The 24,212-nt window shown below is 41.8% G+C and overlaps 3 protein-coding genes across 7 annotated transcripts in view; 1 reads left to right on the forward strand and 2 right to left on the reverse strand.

Moving 5' to 3' along the window:
- arhgef28a (Rho guanine nucleotide exchange factor (GEF) 28a) overlaps positions 1-11,654 on the reverse strand; it is a 127,004-nt gene extending 115,350 nt beyond the window's left edge. For all 3 annotated transcript variants that reach the window (XM_031808824.1, XM_031808823.1, XM_020466279.2), the window contains exon 1: positions 11,125-11,654. The gene's annotated coding sequence lies outside the window, so the exon portion shown is untranslated. The remainder of the gene's footprint in view (positions 1-11,124) is intronic.
- ankra2 (ankyrin repeat, family A (RFXANK-like), 2) lies at positions 9,364-17,090 on the forward strand. The gene is made up of 9 exons (XM_020465395.2): positions 9,364-9,483; positions 9,908-10,314; positions 11,016-11,174; positions 11,379-11,444; positions 11,642-11,739; positions 11,927-12,052; positions 12,225-12,291; positions 12,466-12,546; positions 15,782-17,090. Exons 2-9 carry the CDS (start codon positions 10,032-10,034, stop codon positions 15,835-15,837), a joined length of 936 nt encoding a protein of 311 aa, XP_020320984.1. The 5' UTR covers positions 9,364-9,483; positions 9,908-10,031; the 3' UTR covers positions 15,838-17,090.
- On the reverse strand, positions 16,883-23,298 carry btf3 (basic transcription factor 3). Of its 3 annotated transcripts, none has more exons than XM_020465397.2 (6): positions 23,187-23,298; positions 22,009-22,077; positions 21,757-21,870; positions 21,346-21,547; positions 20,877-20,933; positions 16,883-17,219 (listed from the first exon to the last, which is right to left on the reverse strand). In XM_020465397.2, the coding sequence occupies exons 2-6, from the start codon at positions 22,075-22,077 to the stop codon at positions 17,173-17,175; spliced, it is 489 nt and encodes a 162-aa protein (XP_020320986.1). In that variant the 5' UTR covers positions 23,187-23,298; the 3' UTR covers positions 16,883-17,172. The 3 variants fall into 3 exon arrangements, with proteins under 3 accessions (XP_020320986.1, XP_020320988.1, XP_020320987.1); XM_020465399.2 differs by having other exon boundaries at positions 23,122-23,236; XM_020465398.2 differs by having other exon boundaries at positions 23,094-23,231.
- Between the last annotated feature and the right edge of the window lie 914 nt (positions 23,299-24,212).

Raw genomic sequence — 24,212 nt, forward strand, 5'->3', positions numbered from 1 at the left:
TAGTATTTTGTGTTGACAGGGTTGATCAGTGAAGCTGCAGGTCTCCCCTCTACGGGTCAATTACACCGTTACGTGTCCACGGACCTGGATGAGATGGGAGACATGACGACACTTGATTTCCACTTTTAATTCACAGGTGAGGTCGTGGTGAGTGGGACTCGGTTTACTATGTACGTACAGTGCCTTCAGAAAGTATTCATGCCCCTTGACTTATTCCACATTTTGTTGTGTTACAGCCTGATTTCAAAATATATGACATCGGTTTTTTTTTTGTAAATCACACACCCTTAATGACAAAGTGAAAAAATGTTTAGACATTTTCGCTAATTTGTTGAAAATGAAATATATAAATATCTCATTTAACCCTTGTGTTGTCTTAAGGGTAAAACAATGATCCGCCACTATGTTTAACAGCAGAGAAAACCCCCTAACTGATATTTTTTCAACTTGAAATTTAATTACATTTCCTAGAGTGACCCCAACATTAGATAAAGTGAAACATCGTCTTTGTTCATATTTCCAATGAAGCTGTACACCACCAGGGTACAAAGATTGTCTTAGGGTCATTTTTGACCCGGCAGTTATAAAATCATTTACACACCACAAAAACCACAAAGACACACACACACACACACACAGAGAGAGAAATTGAGATTGTGTGCTAATGGTTGAACTTTCTTGTGCATGTGGAGCATCTCCCCTCCACGACCCCACACATGACCCAAGTTCACAGACAAAATAAACACAATTTCAGACAAAATAAACATTTCTTGAAAGCATTGTTTACTAATGGGGAATGCAGTCAGAGGCTATAAAGGTGCTGCAGATGACAGTCCCCCCAGTTCTCTCTTTGCTGAAGCCATGAGTGCACGTTTCAGTGCCCCACAGGTCGTAGACCTGATTTATTAAGATGTCCAGGAGGAATAAGGAAGCAAATTATTTAGAAGAGGAGGAGGTATCAGAGAAGATGGGGAAGAATACAACCCAGAGCACAATGCATCATCTTCAGATGAAGAAATCCCCCAAAGCTGAAAGAGAGACATTTCTGTCAAAGAACAGCAAAATAACATGGTCCTTGTCACCATATGACCACCAGGGCAGGATGGCAGCACAAAATGTCATAAGGATGACCCCAGAGCCCACAAGACATGCGGTGGCCCATGTCCAGGACAGTGCCTCAACATTCTACAGGTTCATCACACCAGCCTTAAAAAAAAATCATCCTGGAGATGACAAATTTGCAGGGTTTCTGTAAATATGGAGACAACTGGAAAAAAGATGGATGAGATTGACCTGCGTGCCTACACAGGGCTGCTAATATTAGCAGGTATGTATAGGTCCCGAGGCGAGGCTACATGTGGTCTCTGGGATTCTGAGTGGAAGGGCGATTTTCAGTGCCACGATGCCACTGAGTCTTTCACACTTTCTCAAGACGGTTTGATAACCATGAGTCAAGACCTGCAAGACGGGTCTCTCACCTGCAAGACGTGTGAGAGACAAACGAACGACCATAAGAGAGGTCTGGGAGAAGGGGATTGAGCGTCTGACAATCCTCTACAACCCTGGGCCTGCAGTAACAGTGGATAAGCAACTGGTTCCATTCAGAGGTACATTTTTATTTTCATATCTCTAATGTAAGGGATTTTCACTGTTCATTTTATAATGTATTGCTGTAATATCCTTGATGTATGTTATTGTTTTCTGTGACACTGATACTAATTACTGATAGTAATCTCTTTTGTCAAAAGGTCACTGTTCTTTCCGGCAGTATATGCCCGGCAAGCCAGCAAAGTATGGCATCCAGATATGAGTGGCCTGTGACGCACAATCCAGCTACGCTTGGAAGATGCAAGTCTACACAGGGAAGCCGACCAGTGGAGGCCCGGATAAGAACCAGGGGTTGTGCTTGATGTGACAGATGGACTGAGGGGGCACAATGTCACGTGTGACAATTTCTTCACCTCTTATGAGCTCAGCCAGCAGCTCCTGAAGAGAAAGATTACCATGGTTGGTACAGTTAGAAAGAACAAGCCTAAGCTCCCCCTGAACTCTTCGCAACAAGAGGGAGAGAGGCCTTCTCAAAGTTGGCCTTCACCCCCACCACCACTCTAGTTTCTTACCTCCCCACAAGAATGTGGTCCTCCTGAGCACACTGCAAAAAACAGCTGAGATCAGTGATCGTGAGGACAGGAAGCCAGCCATCATCCTGGACTACAACCACAACAAAGGAGGCGTAGACAACCTGGACAAGGTGATTGTAACTTACAGCTGCAGGAGGATGACTGCCCGCTGGCCCCTGGTCATCTTCCATAACATCATAGATGTGTCCTCATACAATTCCTGCATGATATGGAACAAGATCAATCCTACCTGGATCCCTGATAAGCAGAACAAGAGGAGGGTGTTCCTGGAGCAGCTGGGAAAGGCACTTGTAACCCCACACATTCAAAGGAGGGAGTGCCTCCCCCGCACAGCAGCCTCTGCAGTGCTTGTGAAAGCTGTTCAGGGGGCTGAATCTTGTCCTGATCCACATGAGGCTGCAGCTGGGGCAGGCAAGAGGAGGAGATTCCAATTCTGCCCCCAAAAAAGGACTGTAAAACAAATAATAGGTGCTGCACATGGTAAAAATACATCTGCAAAGTCCATGCACACACACTTGCATACTGTCCTACATGTGCTAATTAAAGTTGATTGATTTATGTTCTACATGTTTTTGTATCTATTATCTTATTTTATTCTTACTTATTGTTGTTGTTTATACACCTTGTGGATGGGGGCAATGGGAGAATACTAGTATTTTGTAGTTGAATTTCTCATTGTACAGTATATAAGAATATATCACTATGTTGCCAAAAAAGTATGACTCGTTTCCTTTCAATAAAATGCATTCAAAACTACTTTCTGCACATTTTTCTACTTTCTTAGGCTATACAATTGCTATCTCTTGCTAAAGACAAATGTATGTTTACACCTATGCAGTACCTTTAGCAATAATAATAAAGTAAAGAAAACAATTATGACAGGTATGTTGTCGTAAAAACAAGTGGTGTCCACTGATTAAATGCAGTCTTTCTGCATTGTGAAAATGGGAAACCCAGATATTCACAAAGTTTGTGATGAATGACAAGTTGTTTCTTCATGCAAAACAGATTTGGGGTTTACAATTCAATTAAGCTACTTTATTTTAGGGGTTTAGTGAAGGCAGGTCATTTTTTACCCTTAGGATAAGGTAGTAAACAGAATGTTAAGACTACACAAGGGTTAAATAAGTATTAGCACCCCTGAGTCAATACTTTGTAGAAGCACATAGCAAAGGGGTGTGAATACTTATGTACATGATAAATCTGTATTTCAATACATTTGCAAACCTTTCTCAAAACATGTTTTCACTTTGCCATTATGGGGTATTGTGTGTAGATGTGTGAGAGAGAAAAAAATGATTTAATCCATTTTGAATTCAGGCTGTAACACAACAAAATGTGGAATAAGTCAGAGTAGGAATAGTTTCTGAAGGAAATGTAGAAAATAAAATGTTCCCTTATCAGTGCCTCCTGAAGAGACTAGTCTTTTGAAAATGTTTAAATGTCCAACATTTATTTTTACAGTAGCCCATTACATGGTAGAAAGGTAGCCAAATTACAAACGAACAACATAAGAATGAATCCATACATAACTATTTATTTCCATGGGGAGTTATATTTGTATGCCATCCAAAACACTTAATTTGCATGGGAAGGCTAGTGAGTGTTGCACTTTCTATTTCACTGCTTGCCCTCCCATATGGTCCACCATAAGTGAGCCCAACCCCCTCCCATACTGAAAACATATCTTGCTGTTCTCCACTAACTTATTGCTGCACTCATGTATACAAGGTCATTACTCATACTAGTGCCCATAGCAACGTAGGAAATGAGAGGGAGTCCAAATGGAGTTACCGCCCTTCCTGCTTAACCCATTAACTCAAATTGAGCAAACATGGACTGGAGAATCAGTTTAGGCTACAGCTCATTGGCAGCAACAACAGCAGTAGCAGCAGTACAACCATAAACAAATATAAAGCTATGAGTAGGCCTAATGTGTGCAGGTTCTGGGGAAACAGTTGAATACCAGGCAGAGACCACTACAGTTGTACCATTGAGTGCAGCTTGTAACCCAAATTGCCTGCAGCAATTATTGAATGAATGGAGAAATGTGTGAGATGTAGACCAGGGGACTCAGCCCCGCGGATGACAACACTTCATTCATCAAGGTTATTGGACTGAACCAGTTCTGCCATCTGCAGTCAAAATCACTAATCCCACATGTGCAACTGGACACAATAGATGACATGAGAGTACATGACTGCATATACTGTATGACACGTTGTTTTCTAAAATGCATCTCTTATACTCAGTACATGAAAAATACACTTAAATATTATTTTATAAAGACAATAAAAAACAGACGCTTTAAGTACAATCAGACTCGCCAACTCATTGTTTGATGTCACATTCAATAGCAGCAATTTCAGCTCAGTTACCCATCATGAACTTGATTCGTTGCAAGCCTAGTGCTGGTGTGTCAGATTGGTCTATACTGCCCCCATGTGTTCATTAGATTTTATCACATACTGGGGGGAAATTATAACAAGATTGGGGTAAAGTGGCCCCTAGGTGCAGATCTGATTTGATTTGATTTGATTAGGTGCAGATCTAGTCCCAGTTACCAAACACCAATTGAGTAAAGAGCTTGGGTAAAACCTGAAACGTAGATCTGTTTACCTTCCTCTTACACATCCATTGACATTTATGTTATATGTTAGCAACATATATTTGTCATACAAGCACAGTTTAGGTTCTCTATTAGCCCAGTTGCCAGTCTGTTTCAGCAATATTTGGGGACTGGTTGCCACATCCAATTTTTGGTATAAAGTGAAGAATGTATGATGGATGATATATTATCATTCGGATTACATTTACTCACATAGACTACATGTTTAAGACATTAGAATAAATAGTGGTTGTGGCATTTTCCAGACATAAATGAGTATGCACCAATAATCAGATTTAACATAGTTCAGCCTGCTAGAGGGTTGAGGTCAGCTCAGCATCATTGTTTCAATAGCTGAGTGTTAGTTGAGTTAACAGTCAACTCAGTAGGCTATCCTGTAGATGCCGTGAGGAGTAGGAGTTTTGGTCACAGCAAGAGCGCAGACTTATCACGCGAGTGCCCTTCACATGCTGGGGGAACAAGGCAACTGAGGCCGGAATTGCGTGTGATAACTGACAGAGATATTAGAGCGAGGTGATTTGCTCCATGCTATTGACCTGGAAGCTTTTTATTCTCCAGACCTCCTGGTGTCCCTACTGTGGCAGTGACGGACCACAACTCGTGGCCTTCTTCATTAGAAACTCTGAAAACAAACAAACTAAACAACAGCACAAAAGAGGGTCCCGGGACAAAACCCCCTCTCTTTCTGCCGTGCCTGGTTGTGTTGTGTGAAATCACGTCATGGGCTACAGTCGTCCAGCACAAAACAGCAGGAGGCAGAGGACCAGGCACGGGAGGCACAAAGGACCCAGGCGCTGTGAGTAGGCCTGTTGGTGCTGCTGGCAACAAGGCCCCAGAGAAGCCTGCTCATGAGGTTTTATGGACTGGAAGAAGCAGGTGTACCAACCAGCAGCATCCCAGATCATTCCATGCACCATTTCATGGTCTATGACTAGTTTCAAGTTTTATTAGTCGTATGTATGGTATACGCATAGTAAACTTCTAACCTGTACACTCGCACATTGACTCAGTACCTGTATATAGCCTCATTATTATTTTGTGTAACTTTTATCAATAATTTTTTACTTTAGTTTATTTTGTAAATATTTTACTAACTATTTTCTTAAAACTGCACTGTTGGTTAAGGGCTTGTAAGTAAACATTTCACTGTTGTATTCGGCACATGTGATAAATAAAATTAGATTTGATACATCGTCCAACAAAATGATTACTTGCAGGTGCCTTCTCGACAATGCAACAAAAATAAGAAAATATAAGAATACCATGGTCACCCCTTGTTCCTGCCTGTTCACTCCCTTGTTGTTACCCACCCTACTCCAGCCCCCTCTCCAACCCCGTTATAAGCTAAAAGCCCCCTTTACCGCCACAGCTAGGCTAGCCCCTGAACGACCCCCCTACCTCTGCCTCTCTCCTCGATATCACTGCAAGGACATTACCTTTGCCTTCCAAGAACAACAGCTTATGGTTAGTTTTACTTTAGCAAATTCAGTTCCTAAAGCTCTTCTTAACCTCTCAAAAAGACATGGCTGGAAAGTCACAAAACGTGTTTGGTTTGAGATGGTGGTGTACTATTTAAGTTGATTCATTACCTCAACTAAAAGACTGTAAAAGCTATCCCTGTCGCTCTTGGGGTGCTGTACATTTCTATTAATAGAAGTAGTAAAAGTAAAATAAAACATTTCCCTACTCAACTTTTCTTGTTCAGACTTATTGACCTTGATCAGACAGCATGATATAAGTGAATGAAATATATTGATGGCAACCAGTTGACTTCTAACCTAAAGGGCACGTGTTTCATTCATGCCCCTCAATTGGTGGTAATCCCAACTGTAGACATGCACGATATGCCTTGGCTGAATAGTGTTATTCACTTTGACACACAATGATACATCATTATGAAAACATATTTGCTTTATTTGTGTGTAAGCATGCAGAGAGAGAGAGAGATTATGCACACACAGCAAACAGGTTAGAGGTTATTTAGGCTGCATTCACACAGGCAGCCCATTCTGATATTTGTTCCACTAAATTGGTCTTTTGACCAATCACATCATATCTTTTTCAGAGCTGATCTGATTGGTCAAAAGATCAATTAGTGAAAAAAATATGTGAATTGGGCTGCCTGTCTAAAATGCTGCCAAAGTGTATGTCACTAGCGGAGGTTATGGGACTGATGAACTGCATAAATACGACAGGGCAGGGGCTGAAAAACTGTTTTCATCCAGGCAACATAAGCCTAAACACGTAGTTAGGAAATCCCCACTTTGCAGCAGATTTGTAGACATGCCTCACAGTCACCTCAAAATAAACAAACTTTGAAAGCCAAGGCCATGTAAGAAAGTAAAGTCAACCAACACACAATAGGTGAAACGGATCTATTAAATCTACCAACTCCACAGTCATGGGTTACTTTCCTACAGGGGATCTTCTGGTAAGGAGGAACTTACCTAGCATAATGAATGTGACATTCACATGTCTTATGGTTTGCATTGCATAGTTAGTTTCAGGAAGGCGTAATTCCCAGAAATAGTTGTGATGTCACGAAAGACCTAACTAGAATGGGTCGCTGTTGACAAACTATTAGACAAACTATTCACCAATTCAAAAACAAACTTTTTACCATGACCATACAAAAAAAGTCCCTGTTACTCAGGTATAAACAACCAAAAGAAAGAAAGCTGTGGTGAGACAAATGTTGATAGCAGGTTGATTTAGCTTTTGATCCTTTGTACCAGATCAGAAATCCACAGAAAGAAATCAAATAATATCTATTGCTTGGCCAATTGATCCCTAACCAAAATATAAAGTTATGTTTTATGAGCTAAATTAGCAGCATTTGAAAATAGCCACATAAATATTAGCGGTTAAGATAGGGTGGCCCCTAATTTCCTGATCTGGACAGGGGTTTAGCTATGAAAACTCAGACAAAAACAAAAGCGAATGGCGCTTAATTTAGGACTACACTCCTCTATGGCAGGACTTGACAGATTAGGGAGAAATATTTGGCATATCCCCCTAAATCAGATTAGCATGTTGCAACTTCGACCAGTGAAGGGGAAAACCTCTGACCGCTCAAACGAATGAGTAATTCCAGATTATTCAAGCAGAAGTAACATGCTTCAAATGGTGACATGTAGAGACTTTGCAGCACAAAGGAAACACTTAACATAGCTAGCTGGGTCAATAAATGTTTTTAATTTGATCTGAATGGTACCATATACATTTCTACAAACCTACATACTCTACTGCTCTATTACTTTAAGTTGAGAAGAGAGTAACTTGAAACATGCTTATGAGAGAAAAGCATCAAAGATTGGATAAACACCTGGCACACTTCTAATATGCCTGTTTCCATCTTCTGTGATTCAAATAAATTCAAATTTATTTGTCACATGCGCTGAGTACAAAAGGTGTAGACCTTACCGTGAAATGCTTATTTACAAGCCCTTAACTCTATTTCTTGAACTGCGTTATTGGTTAAGAAAATAAAACAAAAGTAAAAATGTTTTAATTAAAAGTAACAATAAAATAACACTAATGTGCGGGGTTACAGGTTAGTCAAGGTAATTTCAACCTGTAGGTAGGTGTAAGGTTACTATGTATAGATAAGAAACAGCGAGTAGCAGTGTAAAAACAAGGGGTGGCATTTGATTAATTGTTCAGCAGTCTTATGGCTTCAGGGGTAGAAGCTGCTAAGGAGCCTTTTGGATCTACTTGGCGTTCCTGTACTGCTTGTCGTGTGGTAGCAGAGAGAACAGTTTATTATGACTTGGGTGACTTGGCCCTTCCTCTGACACCGCCTAGTATATAGGTCCTGGATGGCAGGAAGTTTGGCCCCTGTGATGTACTGGGCGTACGCACTACCCTCTGTAGCGCCTTACAGTCGGCTGGCTAACAGTGGCCATACCAGGCGGTGATGCAACCGGTCAGGATGCTCTCGATGGTGCAGCTGTAGAACTTTGAGGATCTGGAGACGCATGCCAAATCTTTTCAGTCTCCTGAGGGGGACCCGCTCTACTACAGCCCAGTCGATGTTAATGGGGGCCTGTTCGGCCCTCTTTTTCCCGTAGACCACGATCAGCTCCTTTGTCTTTGGTTTACAATGAGCCATTTCATTCAAGGAAAATATTCAAGGAAAATTGAGAAATTGTTCTAATGAACCTGTGGTCCAAAAAAATTATGCATCGCATAAACCAATTTTTAGCATTTGACCAAAACTGTGATCTTTGTGCTTCAGATGGTAATCTCACAGCAGAGTAACCAGTGTAGCCTAATCTATTATCCAAGCTTTCGTATTAAAATGGATTAACAAAAACATTGCAAAATGTCATGGTAAAACTTTAATTCACCCAGGTTAGGTTTTTGGAGCTGACACACAAGTAAAACACAGGTCCCCAAGGCCTCAAAGATTTGTATGCGACAGGCCTCCGCAACCAGAATATGGACAACTAAAAAACAAAAAAGAGGCTTGGTTATTAAGTGTCATTCATTGTCAAATTTGCTAAAATACAAAATATTTTCTGTATGTTTTCAATAATTGTAAGTGTCGCGCTAGAATAAAGCATGTTTTATTGTTCACATACCTGGTTTTACAGTCTGGCACATTATGAAGAGAAAAAAACTTTAGTGCTCATGCGCGAGAAACAAGTGGAATGCCTGCTATCAACTCCTTGCACCATCGGTGGACATTACACAAAATGTGTTACCTACTTAGTAAGAAATTATTATTAATAAATGTAAATCACTAACAACGGTGTAAGTTGTGCTTCTAATCAGTGCGTTAGGTTGCTTGCAATGGATGATACTGGGTCTGTTAGCTTGCTTGCTAACACTCTCGTTCAACGAGTTGGCCAATCTTGAACTAGCTAACAATATTCGGTCTGTTTGGTCTCGTCTTTATTATTTATTTCAAAATATTACCTAACTACCAGTAATGGTATGTCAGACAGCATTTGGTTGTAGCTAGCTAGGCCCTAAAATTGAACGATGTAAGTCTCTGGACTGATTTGATCCTATGTTATTAATTAGGAATGATCCTTGTCTGTTCTCTTGCAAGCACTCTCTCCTGTGGGTTTATGCATATTAGCACTAACCCTCGGCCTACCCAATGCTGATGTTACGTTTTAATTCATTCTAGGCTTTCACTGACTTTTCTCTTATGGCACACTCGATGTGGTAACCAAAGTCTTCGTTAAGCAAGACAATCGCCATCACATCCACCCAGCACTGAGTCGACCCTCTTGACTCTTAACTACTCAGTCATGGACAAAGGTTTGGTACCAGGCAGGACCAGTTCGGTCTCAGAAGAGATGGAGGGGATATGTGTGATGCCAGATATGAGTGGCATCAAGTCGGAGCACCCGGGTGGAAGTGCGGACAACACAGGTGCACAGAACGTGGCCATGGGGATCAAGTTCATTCTGCCCAACCGCTTCGATATGAACGTATGCTCAAGATTCGTCAAGTCACTCAACGAGGAGGACAGCAAAAACATCCAGGACCAGGTCAACTCCGATTTGGAGGTGGCATCTGTTTTATTTAAAGGTACCAACTGTTGACGCACTCATTGGTATTACAATGCAATCCGCATGTTTTACCCTATCCCCAGTACTCTTATTAAAGGTGCCTACCGTTACTCCCTCAGTCAAGGTCCAAGGACCTTGTGTTATTTTCAGAGGTAGACTGGCAGCACAAAAAAATCCAAATTAAACGTTTATCGACTCTCAATCACGAAACGGTTCTAGAAACAAAGCCTTTACTTCTCATATCACATGCAAATCATTTTCACAAACGCTAAATATAACCGGCTTTCTCACAGTTGCAAGCAGACAGTATTTTCACTGACATGTTTCTGGCGGCCTTCTACCGTTAGCGTTACAATACAGGTGTTCGGAGCACGCAAGATACCGAATTAGAACAGGTGGTCCTTCGGTCTTGCTTAAAACACGAGCTGTAACATTGAGAAATGGCTACGTAGGAACACTAACCCTATAAAAATTTGTATAAATGTTACAAAATATATATATATTCTCACTGATATGCGTGTAAATGTTCAGGCCGAGCGTTGGGGGTCTTAAAACTACCCCGTAGAAGACGCCTTCGTTCAATGACTTAGTTATGTGTAATTTTGTGGAACTGAGAGCCATGATCTTAGGCTAATTTGATCCCAGATAAATCAGGAGGTATTTTGCTGCTCAATTGAACTAAGCTAATGTTTGATGATGCTGCTGCCTCTTCCCTTTCAGCCGAGTGTAATATTCAGACGTCACCCTCACCGGGGATACAAGTGCGTCATGTTTATACCCCGTCCACCACCAAACACTTCTCTCCCATCAAACAGTCGACAACACTCACCAACAAGCACCGTGGTAACGAAGTGTCCTCCACTCCTCTTCTGGTCCACTGTAAGTACCTGAGCTCATCTTAAACTAAAGGTGGTTTCTTTGTCCAATGTACACAGACTTCCAATTTAGAGGTCGGAGCTATATGACGGCGTTTATCCTAGATTTGTCACACATCACTTAGCCTCAAACATGACAACACAAACCATACCTGAATCTAACATTGAACGATGGCTGCTTGACCTCTGACCTATGATGTCTTTCCAGCTCTGTCCATTCACCAGCTAGCAGCACAGGGTGAAATTGTTTTCCTAGCCAGCAGGATTGAACAAGGTGAGGATGTCCTCAAGGTGGAGTTCTATTTGTTTTGTTATATTGATGTTGTCGGGCTCCTTAGAACCATGCAGTCACATAATTAACAGTTGGTAAGAACAATATGCACTCAAGAACGTCTATAATATGGCTCTCACTGGGTGACTTGAAAGATGTGGAACATGTTACTGATTTCTTTGGTGTTTGTATGGCTGTAGAGACTGTGATTAACCTGCAGGATGAGGAAGGCTTCACCCCCCTGATGTGGGCTGCAGCACATGGACAGATTGCAGTCGTAGAATTCCTGCTTCAGAATGTAAGCACAATGACATGTTGAGACGAATAACTCAGCAAATTACTAAATTAATTTGAACAACATGGTACAGAAATATAGTCAGACATTGTTATAAAATGCACATAAAACAGCAAAACACCACATTGTTGAAATCATGTTTTGACTAAATGGGCCGCTTAGACCTATTTTCCATGTTCTCTTCCTTTAGGGAGCGGACCCCAACCTGTTGGCTAAAGGCAGAGAGAGTGCTCTGTCTCTGGCATGCAGTAAGGGATATACAGACATCGTGAAGATGCTCATCGATTGTGGGGTGGACGTCAATGAATATGACTGGGTAGGAAAGTTAGCGGATTCAGGATTTTAAACTGTATTCTTGTGTATGGCTAATGTAGACAAATGGATATGCATCCCCCAAATCAGTGATGTGAATGTGGTGAGCTTACCTTTCTGGGAGCTGCCCAAGGTGTTTGCCCGAATCTGATGCAGTGTTTGTGGGTTGGTTTCAGAACGGCGGGGCTCCCGTGCTCTACGCTGTCCATGGGAACCATGTACCCTGTGTGGAAATCCTCCTGGGTAAGGACTGACTGGCTGGCTGACTGACCTTCCACTCAGCAGACATACTGTACTTATCAACAGCAGTGGCAGTTATCTGAAACTGACTTAATGTTTAGGTAAATTGTTTAGATGTAGGCTGTATTTGTGTAGACAGGTCTGTCATCTGATGAATTCAAACCTTTCCTGTCACAGAAAGTGGAGCCGACCCCACCATTGAGTCCGACTCTGGCTTCAACGCTATGGATATGGCTGTGGCAATGGGCCATAGGAATGGTATACAAATATGCATTTCATATCATTTATAGGCTATATACTTATCATAAACAGGTTGAAATATCATGAATCCTTTCACGAAAGAGGTATTGTACTCTATGCATACATAAAGCAGAAATATAGCAGTTCATTACTTGTCTTTTGCCAGGTCTACTTTCATAAAGATACATATGGTGCAGACAGACAACTCTTAACTACATATTAGAATATTTTGAAAGAAACAAGGGTATTTGGTGAAAGTTCCTTCTAGTCACTGTATAACAATAGGCAGGTTTCCATTGACCCAGGTTTATTTGACAAAAGCAATGTCGCAAAAAAAGACGTAATGGAAACGACAGCTATAGGAGAAATATTCTAAAGCGACATGTATTTGTTCGACAGGTGGATTTTGAATGTCACTTTTTTTATAGAAACAAATCAACTTAAATGCTGATTGCAGAATTAATTTAGATGGTACACGTGATGTCATCACATAACTACGAAGCTCCACTCAACATTTAATTCTTAAATGCATACTGCTTGCTAAATAAATAGTGCCTTGCGAAAGTATTCGGCCCCCTTGAACTTTGCGACCTTTTGCCACATTTCAGGCTTCAAACATAATGATAAAAACTGTATTTTTGTGAAGAATCAACAACAAGTGGGACACAATCATGAAGTGGAACGACATTTATTGGATATTTCAAACTTTTTTAACAAATCAAAAACTGAAAAATTGGGCAGGCAAAATTATTCAGCCCCTTTACTTTCAGTGCAGCAAACTCTCTCCAGAAGCTCAGTGAGGATCTCTGAATGATCCAATGTTGACCTAAATGACTAATGATGAAAAATACAATCCACCTGTGTGTAATCAAGTCTCCGTATAAATGCACCTGCACTGTGATAGTCTCAGAGGTCCGTTAAAAGCGCAGAGAGCATCATGAAGAACAAGGAACACACCAGGCAGGTCCGAGATACTGTTGTGAAGTTTAAAGCCGGATTTGGATACAAAAAGATTTCCCAAGCTTTAAACATCCCAAGGAGCACTGTGCAAGCGATAATATTGAAATGGAAGGAGTATCAGACGGCGGCAGGGTAGCCTAGTGGTTAGAGCGTTGGACTAGTAACCGGAAGGTTGCGAGTTCAAACCCCCGAGCTGACAAGGTACAAATCTGTCGTTCTGCCCCTGAACAGGCAGTTAACCCACTGTTCCTAGGCCGTCATTGAAAATAAGAATTTGTTCTTAACTGACTTGCCTGGTTAAATAAAAGGTAAAATAAAATAAAATAAAATAAAAAGACCACTGCAAATCTACCAAGACCTGGCTGTCCCTCTAAACTTTCAGCTCATACAAGAAGACTGATCAGAGATGCAGCCAAGAGGCCCATGATCACTCTGGATGAACTGCAGAGATCTAGAGCTAAGGTGGGAGACTCTGTCCATAGGACAACAATCAGTCGTATATTGCACAAATCTGGCCTTTATGGAAGAGTGGCAAGAAGAAAGCCATTTCTTAAAGATATCCATAAAAAGTGTTGTTTAAAGTTTGCCACAAGCCACCTGGGAGACACACCAAACATGTGGAAGAAGGTGCTCTGGTCAGATGAAACTTTTTGGCAACAATGCACAACGTTATGTTTGGCATAAAAGCAACACAGCTCATCACCCTGAACACACCATCCCCACTGTCAAACATGGTGGTGGCAGCATCATGGTTTGGGCCTGATTTTCTTCAGCAGGGACAGGGAAGATGGTTAAAATTGATGGGAAGATGGATGGAGCCAAATACAGGACCATTCTGGAAGAAAACCTGATGGAGTCTGCAAAAGACCTGAGACTGGGACGGAGATTTGTCTTCCAACAAGACAATGATCCAAAACATAAAGCAAAATCTACAATGGAATGGTTCAAAAATAAACATATCCAGGTGTTAGAATGGCCAAGTCAAAGTCCAGACCTGAATCCAATCGAGAATCTGTGGAAAGAACTGAAAACTGCTGTTCACAAATGCTCTCCATCCAACCTCACTGAGCTCGAGCTGTTTTGCAAGGAGGAATGGGAAAAAATGTCAGTCTCTCGATGTGCAAAACTGATAGAGACCCCAAGCGACTTACAGCTGTAATCGCAGCAAAAGGTGGCGCTACAAAGTATTAACTTAAGGGGGCTGAATAATTTTGCAGGCCCAATTTTTCCGTTTTTGATTTGTTAAAAAAGTTTGAAATATCCAATAAATGTCGTTCCACTTCATGATTGTGTCCCACTTGTTGATTCTTCACAAAAATACAGTTTTATATCATTATGTTTGAAGCCTGAAATGTGGCAAAAGGTCGCAAAGTTCAAGGGGGCCGAATACTTTCGCAACTACTGAAAAAAAAACATGTCAAGTGTTGGTTTCATGAGCTGAAATAAGATCCCAGAAATGTTCTGTATGCACAAACGGCTTCTCTCATTTTGCTCACAAATTCATTTACATCCCTGTTAGTGAGCATTTATTATTTGCCAAGCTAGTCCATCCACCTGACCGGAGTGGCATATTAAAAAGCTGATAAAACAGCATGATCATTACAGGTGCACATGAGAATTAGAATGTCAATTCTTGCATTCTATTCATGCTGGCTTTCCCAGTGTCCCTGAGAAAGCCTGTATGCACTCCCAGTGAATGCCTGTATGCCCTCCCACCACCTGTAGGCAATTTAATGCACAATTTGCCAAAATGGTTCATGGAAACACTCCAACCACTTTTTATTAGACTAGGTTTTTGCAAGTGTTATTTTTAGGCGTGACATCCAGCTGTTTTTAGTGGCACCAGACCGTTCAATGGAAATGCACCGTATCAGGCAATTGTCGCATCTATTTGCACCGTATCAGGCAATTGTCGCATCTATTTTCTATGTCAATTTCTCTAACAATTAAAATTGCCGGACAAGTTAGTAAGGTGCTGTGTATGCCAAGGCTAGACATGTCATTTATGGAAACATATCCCAATCAAGCCATGCTCAAACTAACCCAGTAGCTGTTATGATTTCATGACTTGGATATTTGTACTCTGGGAATAAGAGACGTAATGTTTAAAATGGCTGCCTTTTGGAGCTCTGCTCTGTTTGAGGATAGCATTCTTATGTCCTTTTCTTTCTTGTCAGTTCAGGATAAGCAACCTAGCTTTCCTATTTACCTTTAACCAACTCTACCGGATACTTGCCTTTTTGATTTCATACAATACTCAAACTTTCATGAAACTTCTCTATTCTCTAATCAGTTCAACAGGTGATGGAGGCCCATCTACTGAAGCTGCTGATGGGGATGCGAGAGTGACCAGAGCCCAGGGAAAAGCCACTAACCTGGGGGACATGAGGAAGGATTGCCTGGGAATGGAAATGCAGTATACAGCAGACGCCATAATGAAGAAAGAAATGTCTGAGGACAATCGTGAAGCACGTCTGAGGCTGATGTGTGAAACGTTTAGGAAGCATGTGTGTGAGTATTTAGGCACCCCATGTATCTGTTCTGGGTAGACGTCCTATTGAGTTTTATAACAAACCATGTAAGAAACTAGTGCATAAACCCAAACGTCTGCACAAATCATGCATTAATAATGGGGGATGTTGAAAGTTGAGTTAATTGCACACGTCATTTGAGAATTCTGCCCCTCATGAAAAGGGTATTGGCATGAAAGTAAAACAGCCTAGTGGGTCAACTGCCGCAACGACTAATAGCATCGACTTCTATGCTGTTTTGGTGCCCTAGCTCCCACGTAATGGCATTCAGCGAACCTGTGCACATACTGTGTGTGACGGAACAAAGTCTTGCATCTCAATATCTACAGTGCTGCTCGTGGCAACGTCATTTCGCAGGCTACTTTTAACAAGTTGTGGTGAAATTAAGTACATTAACAATAAAGTAATAAAATTGGTCCCATGTTACATGAGCTGAAATATTATTTAAAAATACATTTAAAACATTTTCCATAGCCACAAAAAGCTTCTGCTGGGTCCTGCTGTAGGTAGGTTGTAGTTTAATGTATATTTGTGTTTATCTGCCCGACTTCATTGGAAGATATGGTTGAAATGCCATCCTAGGGTACATTAGTGTTGTAGAATGTTCCTTCAGATTTTTGCTGGTGCTGCTTTATTGTAAATAAACACCTTGTAAACCATCTTCACCAAATTCAGTGGACAGATCATGTCCCATTTATCTGTACAAGTAATTTATTCAAAGTAAACGCTGTGCACGTCAGCGCAAGCGTAAATGGACTTTAAGTCACATTGTTGGCAGTCCAGCGCACTACTCTGTACCATGCCTTAGTTGACCATGGGGTGCAATGAAAACATTTTTTTTTTTTAAGTAATCAGAGAAAATATAAATTGACAATAGCAAAATGTTTATTCCAGATATGGTTTCAGCCAGACTGCAAAGAAATCAGGTTCATATGGAAGAAACAGCTGAAGAGAATATGAAGAGCACGAACCTCAGACAACCCGTACAATCTCTCACTGACTCAAACTGGACACGGACACCACAGTGCACAAAAAAAGCATTTGAGTCGGGTGGCAAGAAATTTTAAAAAATCAAGAAGAAAAAATAACACCTAGTGCCCCTATCCAACCCAGTCAAGTCCTGTTGAGATTCCTGAAGGTCTGTTTTTTTTCTTTAGTTTGCCTCATCCTTGGAAGCCTCATCGAAATTCTCCACCAGATCTAAAAACAACACAAGAGCCAACGGTAGGTAAGTGACGTGTCAGTAAGGTTAAACAGGCCTAAATACAAACACACATGCCTCTTTCTACTAATCTCAGACCACTTAAGAAAATTTTTTAAAAAAGGAGTGTTTATCCGAAACATGATCCCAGGTACAATCCCCCCACACAAATCAGCTCTCCCTTTACACTCAGAACGAGTCTCGCTCTGCAAGGGGAAGGTACACAGAACTCTAGAAAACAGATGTAAAAATCATGGCACTGAAGATCAAAAAGGCACTGAGGATCTCAAGGAGGGTCCTATTTTTTCAATGAAGACTGAAATCTGTCAAGTTCATATGTCTCAGAGGGGTTGAGGGTTCAAATGGAAACAATTCAGACTGTCTTGGGGGGGGGGGTAACACAAAGGGAAACTAAACTCCAGTAATAACATGATGGCATAGACATGGACTGTCATCGGGATTCAACCATTCCTCACGCTGAACGGGAGTGTAATCGTTTGAGAAAACTTTGGGTTACGGGAAAAGGATAGCCCTGGGAAAAGCTGTGGGTAATTGTAATGGCAACCTCATGTGTTTGGACCCATTTTCTCCAACAAAGAAAAGCAAACTGCTTTCAGAACTCCTAAACAACGAACAACGTTTCAAACACTAAGCCCACCACCCCGACTCCCACCCATCACCAATTACTCTAGTCATTGTTGGATCCCCTGAGCATGACCCCCTTCAATTCCCAAAAGTAAGCAAACCCTGGCAAGGTTTTATTAATTGGAGGGAAAGTAAAAGCCCAGATGTAACTTATTCTGGAGGCAGACTACAGAGAAAGTATAACATGTATACTAACTAGACATGTGGGTGCACGACACTGAGCAAATTCACAAGAGGCCAAGAACCAGGTCCATTATTGACGATACCGACACAATCCCTATGGTCAAGTAGAAATAAGCAGGGAGGAAAAATAACCAATAACTAGAGATGTGTCCATCCATGCCAAGAGGGTGGGAGTGGGACAGCGTCAAATGTACTGCCAGAGGCTGGTGTGATTCTCACACGGATGCCTCCATTGCTACACTTCCACCTAAAGTGCTCCACACAGTATGCAACAGATCTGACATTGCTTTGTTTCCGTAGTTCCACGTACTTTTGCGCAGCTGAAATTGTGGGATCGCTCCGTTTGCAGAGACTGAAATCACTGGAGAGCTCTTAAAAGGAATGATTCACCAATTTTGAATGTTTTGTTTTTGTGCATCTGAGTGATGTTCTATCAATTCCCTGGGTCAGTTCATGTTTCTGAGTTATTGGCATTACAAGCAGGCAGAAATCCAGCCGGTATGACTTAGCACTGCGATAGTTGCTCTCGCTACACTGGAAGGTAATCGGAACACGACTTTTAGATTGCTAAAAGGTCTGTCATTTTTGCAATATTCCTACCTCGAGATGTGTAATTTAACAGAGAATTTTCCTATTTGTCTGCCTCCTCAGTCCAGGGTGCATATCATGATGCAGTTGCCAAAGATATCAGAAAGGTGATAGGAATCAAATGAAGGAGCGTAAATTCAACAAAAAAAGAAACGTCCAAGACCCGGTCTTTCAAAGAATTTGTAAAAATCTAAATAACTTCACAGATCTTCATTGTAAAGGATTTAAACACTGTTTCCCATGCTTGTTCAATGAACATGCAACCTGTGGAACGGTCGTTAAGAAACTAACAGCTTACAGACGGTAGGCAATTATGATCACTTATGAAAACTTAGGACATCAGGAACGCACAATCCCTCCATCAGTGCTCAGACTGTCCGCAATAGGTTGGACTGAGGGCTTGTAGGCCTGTTGTAAGGCAGGTCCTCACCAGACATCACCGGCAACAACTTCACCTATGGGCACAAACCCACCGTCGCTGGACCAGACAGGACTGGCAGAAAGTGCTCTTCACTGACGAGTTGCGGTTTTGTTTCACCAGGGGTGATTGTTGGATTCACGTTTATTGTCGAAGAAATGAGTTACACCGAGGCCTGTACTCTGGAGCGGGATCGATTTGAAGGGTCCGTCATGGTCTGGGGCGGTGTCACAGCATCATTGGACTGAGCTGGTTGTCATTGCAGGCAATCTCAACGCTGTGCGTTACAGGGAAGACATCCTCCTCCCTCATGTGGTACCCTTCCTGCAGGCTCATCCTGACACGACCCTCCAGCATGACAATGCCACCAGCCATACTGCTTGTTCTGTGCGTGATTTCCTGCAAGACAGGAATGTCAGTGTTCTGCCATGGTCAGCAAAGAGCCTGGATCTCAATCCCATTTAGCATGTCTGAGACCTGTGGGATCGGGGAGGGTGAGGGTTATTCCCCCCAGAAATGTCCAGGAACTTACAGGTGCCTTAGTGGAAGAGTGGGGTAACATCTGGCACAGTCCACGAGGAGAAGATGCACTGCAGTACTTAATACAGCTGGTGGCCACACCAGATACTGACTTACTTTTAATCTTGACCCCCTTTGTTCAGGGACACATTATTCCATTTCTGTTACTCACATCTGTGAAACTTGTTCAGTTTATGTCTGTTGTTGTATCTTATGTTCATACAAATATTTACACAAGTTTGCTGAAAATAAACAAGTTGACAGAGGACATAACGCCCCACCAATTGCATTCATAGTCACGTAATCCCTTCTCAAACGGACTATGTCGAGAAACGCGCCCATTTTCCACGAGTACGCAACTACACAAATCCAAAGTTACACCAAATTACAGATAGCAAGTTCATTCTCACATCTTGGACAAGATTTGTAATGTTGTACTTCTTGATGAAATTGGTGCCAATGTTGGGTTTTTGAGCTAGTGCCTAAAGAGCGCTTGTCCCAGAATCGCTCAGAAAGCACCGCTCGGTCCATTGACGTAGCATGGGCAACATTTCCCCATCTCCTCAAAAGTATATCTGCTGTTGTGAATGTCCGACTCCACTGAGGCACATCGATCTGCAGGTTGAACATCATGGTGAGATTGTAGTGATAGTGCAGTTGGTTTAGGCGATTTTACAGCTAACTAGCTCCTTCACATGCTGATATTGTCTTTGATATTATTGTGTGTAGCTACATTTGCTAGCTAGCTAGCCCATAGAGAGCATTGTATTGTGGATTTTGTAGTCGACCTGAGCTGCAACAGACTTCCACAACGATTTCCCATGTTGCTACCAACCTTATTACAACGCCAAAATGAAACATTTGTTCAAACATATTGTTCTCAGTGTTACTTAACGCTGTAAATTAAAGGAATGAGTGGTTTTAGGGGGATTTTTCCTCTAAGACTTAGCCCAGACCAGTGTGTCACTAGTGCTTTTTGTTAATGAAAGCTAGTGTAAATGTGTTTCCATCAGGAATGTGACTAAAGACTTGGGGTGAGCAGAATCAACTACTTTTACATCAAGACAGTTGCTTTGTGAGAAAGTGTTAAAGTTCAGTTAGCCATTTTTTATGTAAATGCCAGCGGAAAAGTACCAGTGGCCTGACATTGGCCCAAAGTCAGAGCAGGTTTGCCGGAGCCACGAGCTAGTGAGAAACAGGTGCCGGCCCACATGGATGGAAACAGAAGTCTGAGTTAATTCTCAGATTGCAATTGTTTGAGTTTCAACCTCAGCACGTTGAGACTGCTCTTCATATAACTCACCTGGAACATCATCATCCTCTTCCTCTATGGGGGCAATTGGTGCTTTTCCATCTCCAGCTGTGAGGAAGAAATAAGAAATGTTAAACTACTTGCAGAGCAATGTACAAATGCCTCACGTCTTCAGGAAGATGTATCCAATCATGAAGAATAAGTCAAACAAATGGCATTTCTATTACAATGTCAGTGCCTGCAGTGCTCAAGATCCATCGAAGAACCTCCAGCCCTACTTCAAATCCCAAACATTCCAATTACAAGTGCAAAAAGGTTCAAATTATTACTGTGCATTTCTGTCTGTTTCATTTACCAATCCACCTCCTCACACACACTAACACTACAGAAGTCTGTGGCCAAATCAAACAGATGAGGTGAAGACTATTTTGAAATGTCCCCCAGACACATGTACCCTGTTTGGGCAGCGCCTCAGCCAGTACCCCCTCACCATCCAGCTACCTCCCCCAGGAACACGTACCCTGTTTGGGTAGAGCCTCAGCCAGTCTCCGGAGGCTTGTCAGGCTGTCTGCTCCCAGCTGGTTGAGGATGCTGGGCAGCATCTCTGTCAGCTGCTTGGTTTCGGCGTGGCCAGTGATTGTGAAGGTGTTGGCTGCCAGGGAGGCCTGCACTTTGGGGTTGTTGAAGTGGATCACTGTCCCCTGGTTCGTAAACATGTTCACCTGCGAGGAATGAGAATGGTTATGCCATGTTACTTGCAGTCGCACTAGACATCTCCATTTCTGAAAACTCAGACCAGCTAGCTAAGTTGTGCCTTGAAAAGAACCCTCTGCTTTCAAAGAGATCAACGCATACATTTAAAAAGCATACATTTAAAAAGAGATAGCTACAGAGAGCAAATGGGTCAGTCTAACCATTGACCAGACCTTACCTCTTCGATACCAGAGATGTTGTTGACACCTAGTTTCTTTAGGGAGAACTGAAGTTTCTTGTCATCTGCTGTTGCGGTTCTGTGCACGACCTTCTTCTTTCTGCGAGCGGTGCCCTGTATAACAGAAGACATCCATTTTTTTTTTTTTTTACACATTGACTGTTTTAAATAGTGTCTGTGTTACTAGGTGGAAAAACATGATCGGAGCATAATAGGAAGAAATTGGTGTGTGTTAACGGCTTATTTTCTTACCTTGCCGCCAATGCGGACTTGTGCCTGAAGTTTGGCAAGTTTTTCTTGATTCATTATTATTTCTTTCATCTGAAATAGACAGCATTTGGGTTACTGGTATTATATAATTAGGATTATGTGTTTCTGGTTAACTAACGTTACATTTGTAATACCTTTGTAAGCCCCGCCTCACTTAAGCCTGTATTTTTCTTACCGAAATTCTGTTCGACTATCATCGGACTACCGCACCTCTCAGATTCAGAAAGGTTGTGTTAAATGCGTCAGACACATTTCAGTTGAAGGCATTCAGCTGTTCAACTGACTAGGTATCCCCCTTTCCCCTTCCTTACACTAGTAACGTTACATGTAGCCTAAATTATTTTGAGCATGAAAATACAAGTTGAAGGCACACCCCCACACGTGAGTGTACTGTTGATGTACAGTAACTTAGCAAAAATTCCCAAAACAGTAAATCAATATTATGGTTGAGAAGTTTGAAAGGCAACACTACGATATGTCACGTTAGCAACCAAACTGCCTGTTAAGCAGTATCAGCTGGCTAGTTGATCACATATCAGCTAGCAAACGTTATAGAACATTTGCCAACGTCGTTAAGACGCAGACCCGCAACCAAAAAAAAGCAGACGCCACGGCTTAAATTAAATGAACTGTAGCTAGCTAACAACGTTAGCTACATGTTGTCTAAGTCTAGCAGACAAACTATCAACCAACTTACCAGTACTTAGTTGGTAAGTTAGTTATGTTTAGATATGATAGCTAACGTTAGCTAGCTGGATATTAATAGGCACTGATGTAGCTAACTATGCTAATAGGCCGTTGTTCCAATTCTTTGACATCAACAGTTACATGTCGAGAAAATGAAAAAACACTGCCAGCTAAATATCTACATACATTTGACATGTCGACGATGACCACTGAAAAGTAAAAGCCAGATAAACGATGTATCGGGCTTTTTGCCTCTGGCTAGTTACCAAGTTGCTAAATTCGATTAGCGCCAGCGGTATTGGGCCTGTCACTCAAACCTCACCTCCCAGCTCTAAACTCCATTACCAAGCCCACTTGTGCTCAAACTCCACGATTCTTACCGGTCTGATAACCGAGGATATTGTTTACCGTGTGCAGTTGGAGAAGAGCAGAAACAGTGCAGGAAATAAGGTATTTTAGAGCTCCTCACTGACCTGCACACTAGCAGCGAGCACACGCGGGGAGCAAGATGGAAGCGAGAGAGGCTGGAGGAAGTGACGTGCGGGCAGACGTGCAACCGCAAAAGTGCCTGGTGGCGTGTATGTGTAAAGACGTGTTAATACCACATTCCTCCTCCCTTATTAAGATTTCAATATAAAATCTTCCCCCCCAAAAACTTTTTTTAAGGATATACAACATAAGAAGACATTCCCTATGCTATTTTATTGCATTAAAATGAACTAATGCTGAAATAACGTTCCTTTAACTGAAACATCATTCTTTTTAACTTGTTCTGTACTCTACTGAACTAAACAAGTCAGTGTAAACAATAAGCATGACAATAGACATTACATTTCACATGCTCACAAGCATTTTAGTTTACCCTGTTCACAGTTCAAAGTCCTTTAAGCAGCTTTGAAGCTTTGTGACTAACACTAGGGATATAGCGTCCATTCTCAACGGAGGAGGAGCCACCAGCTGTTTCTGAGCTGGGCTCAGTATCTGACTCTGAAACTGGGTTCTCCTCTTCTTGAACTGTTTCCTTTGTTACGATCTCTGTCTGTGGAATGTGCACCATAGAAACAAGTGGATAGCTAGAGACCAGCCTGTCCTTTGCCATCACAACTAGTAACTCACTTGTTGTTCCCTCATGTCTGGAAAGAATCTGATCAACATGTCTGCGAACCACTTTACCATCTCCCAACATTACCTTGTTGGAGACAGGACCAGTCACTGAGTCTATGAATCCAGGAATACATTTTGGCCCATGACTGACATTTCTGGTAAGGATAGGGTCCCCCTCTCCAAAACTTTGGCCCTTGGTACGTTTGTCATGGTTCTCTTTCTGTCTGTTTTGCATGCGTTCAACTTTCCATTTCAGATCTGAATGGACTAGGTCCAGTGTGGAGCGTAGTCTACAACCTAACAACAACTCAGCAGGAGAAAGCATTGTTGTGGATTGAGGTGTTATTCTGTAGCTGAACAGAGCAGGTGACACTTTTGTTGCTATGTTCCCTTCT

This window comes from Oncorhynchus kisutch, linkage group LG29, assembly GCF_002021735.2.
Source record: "Oncorhynchus kisutch isolate 150728-3 linkage group LG29, Okis_V2, whole genome shotgun sequence".
Lineage (NCBI taxonomy): Eukaryota > Metazoa > Chordata > Actinopteri > Salmoniformes > Salmonidae > Oncorhynchus > Oncorhynchus kisutch.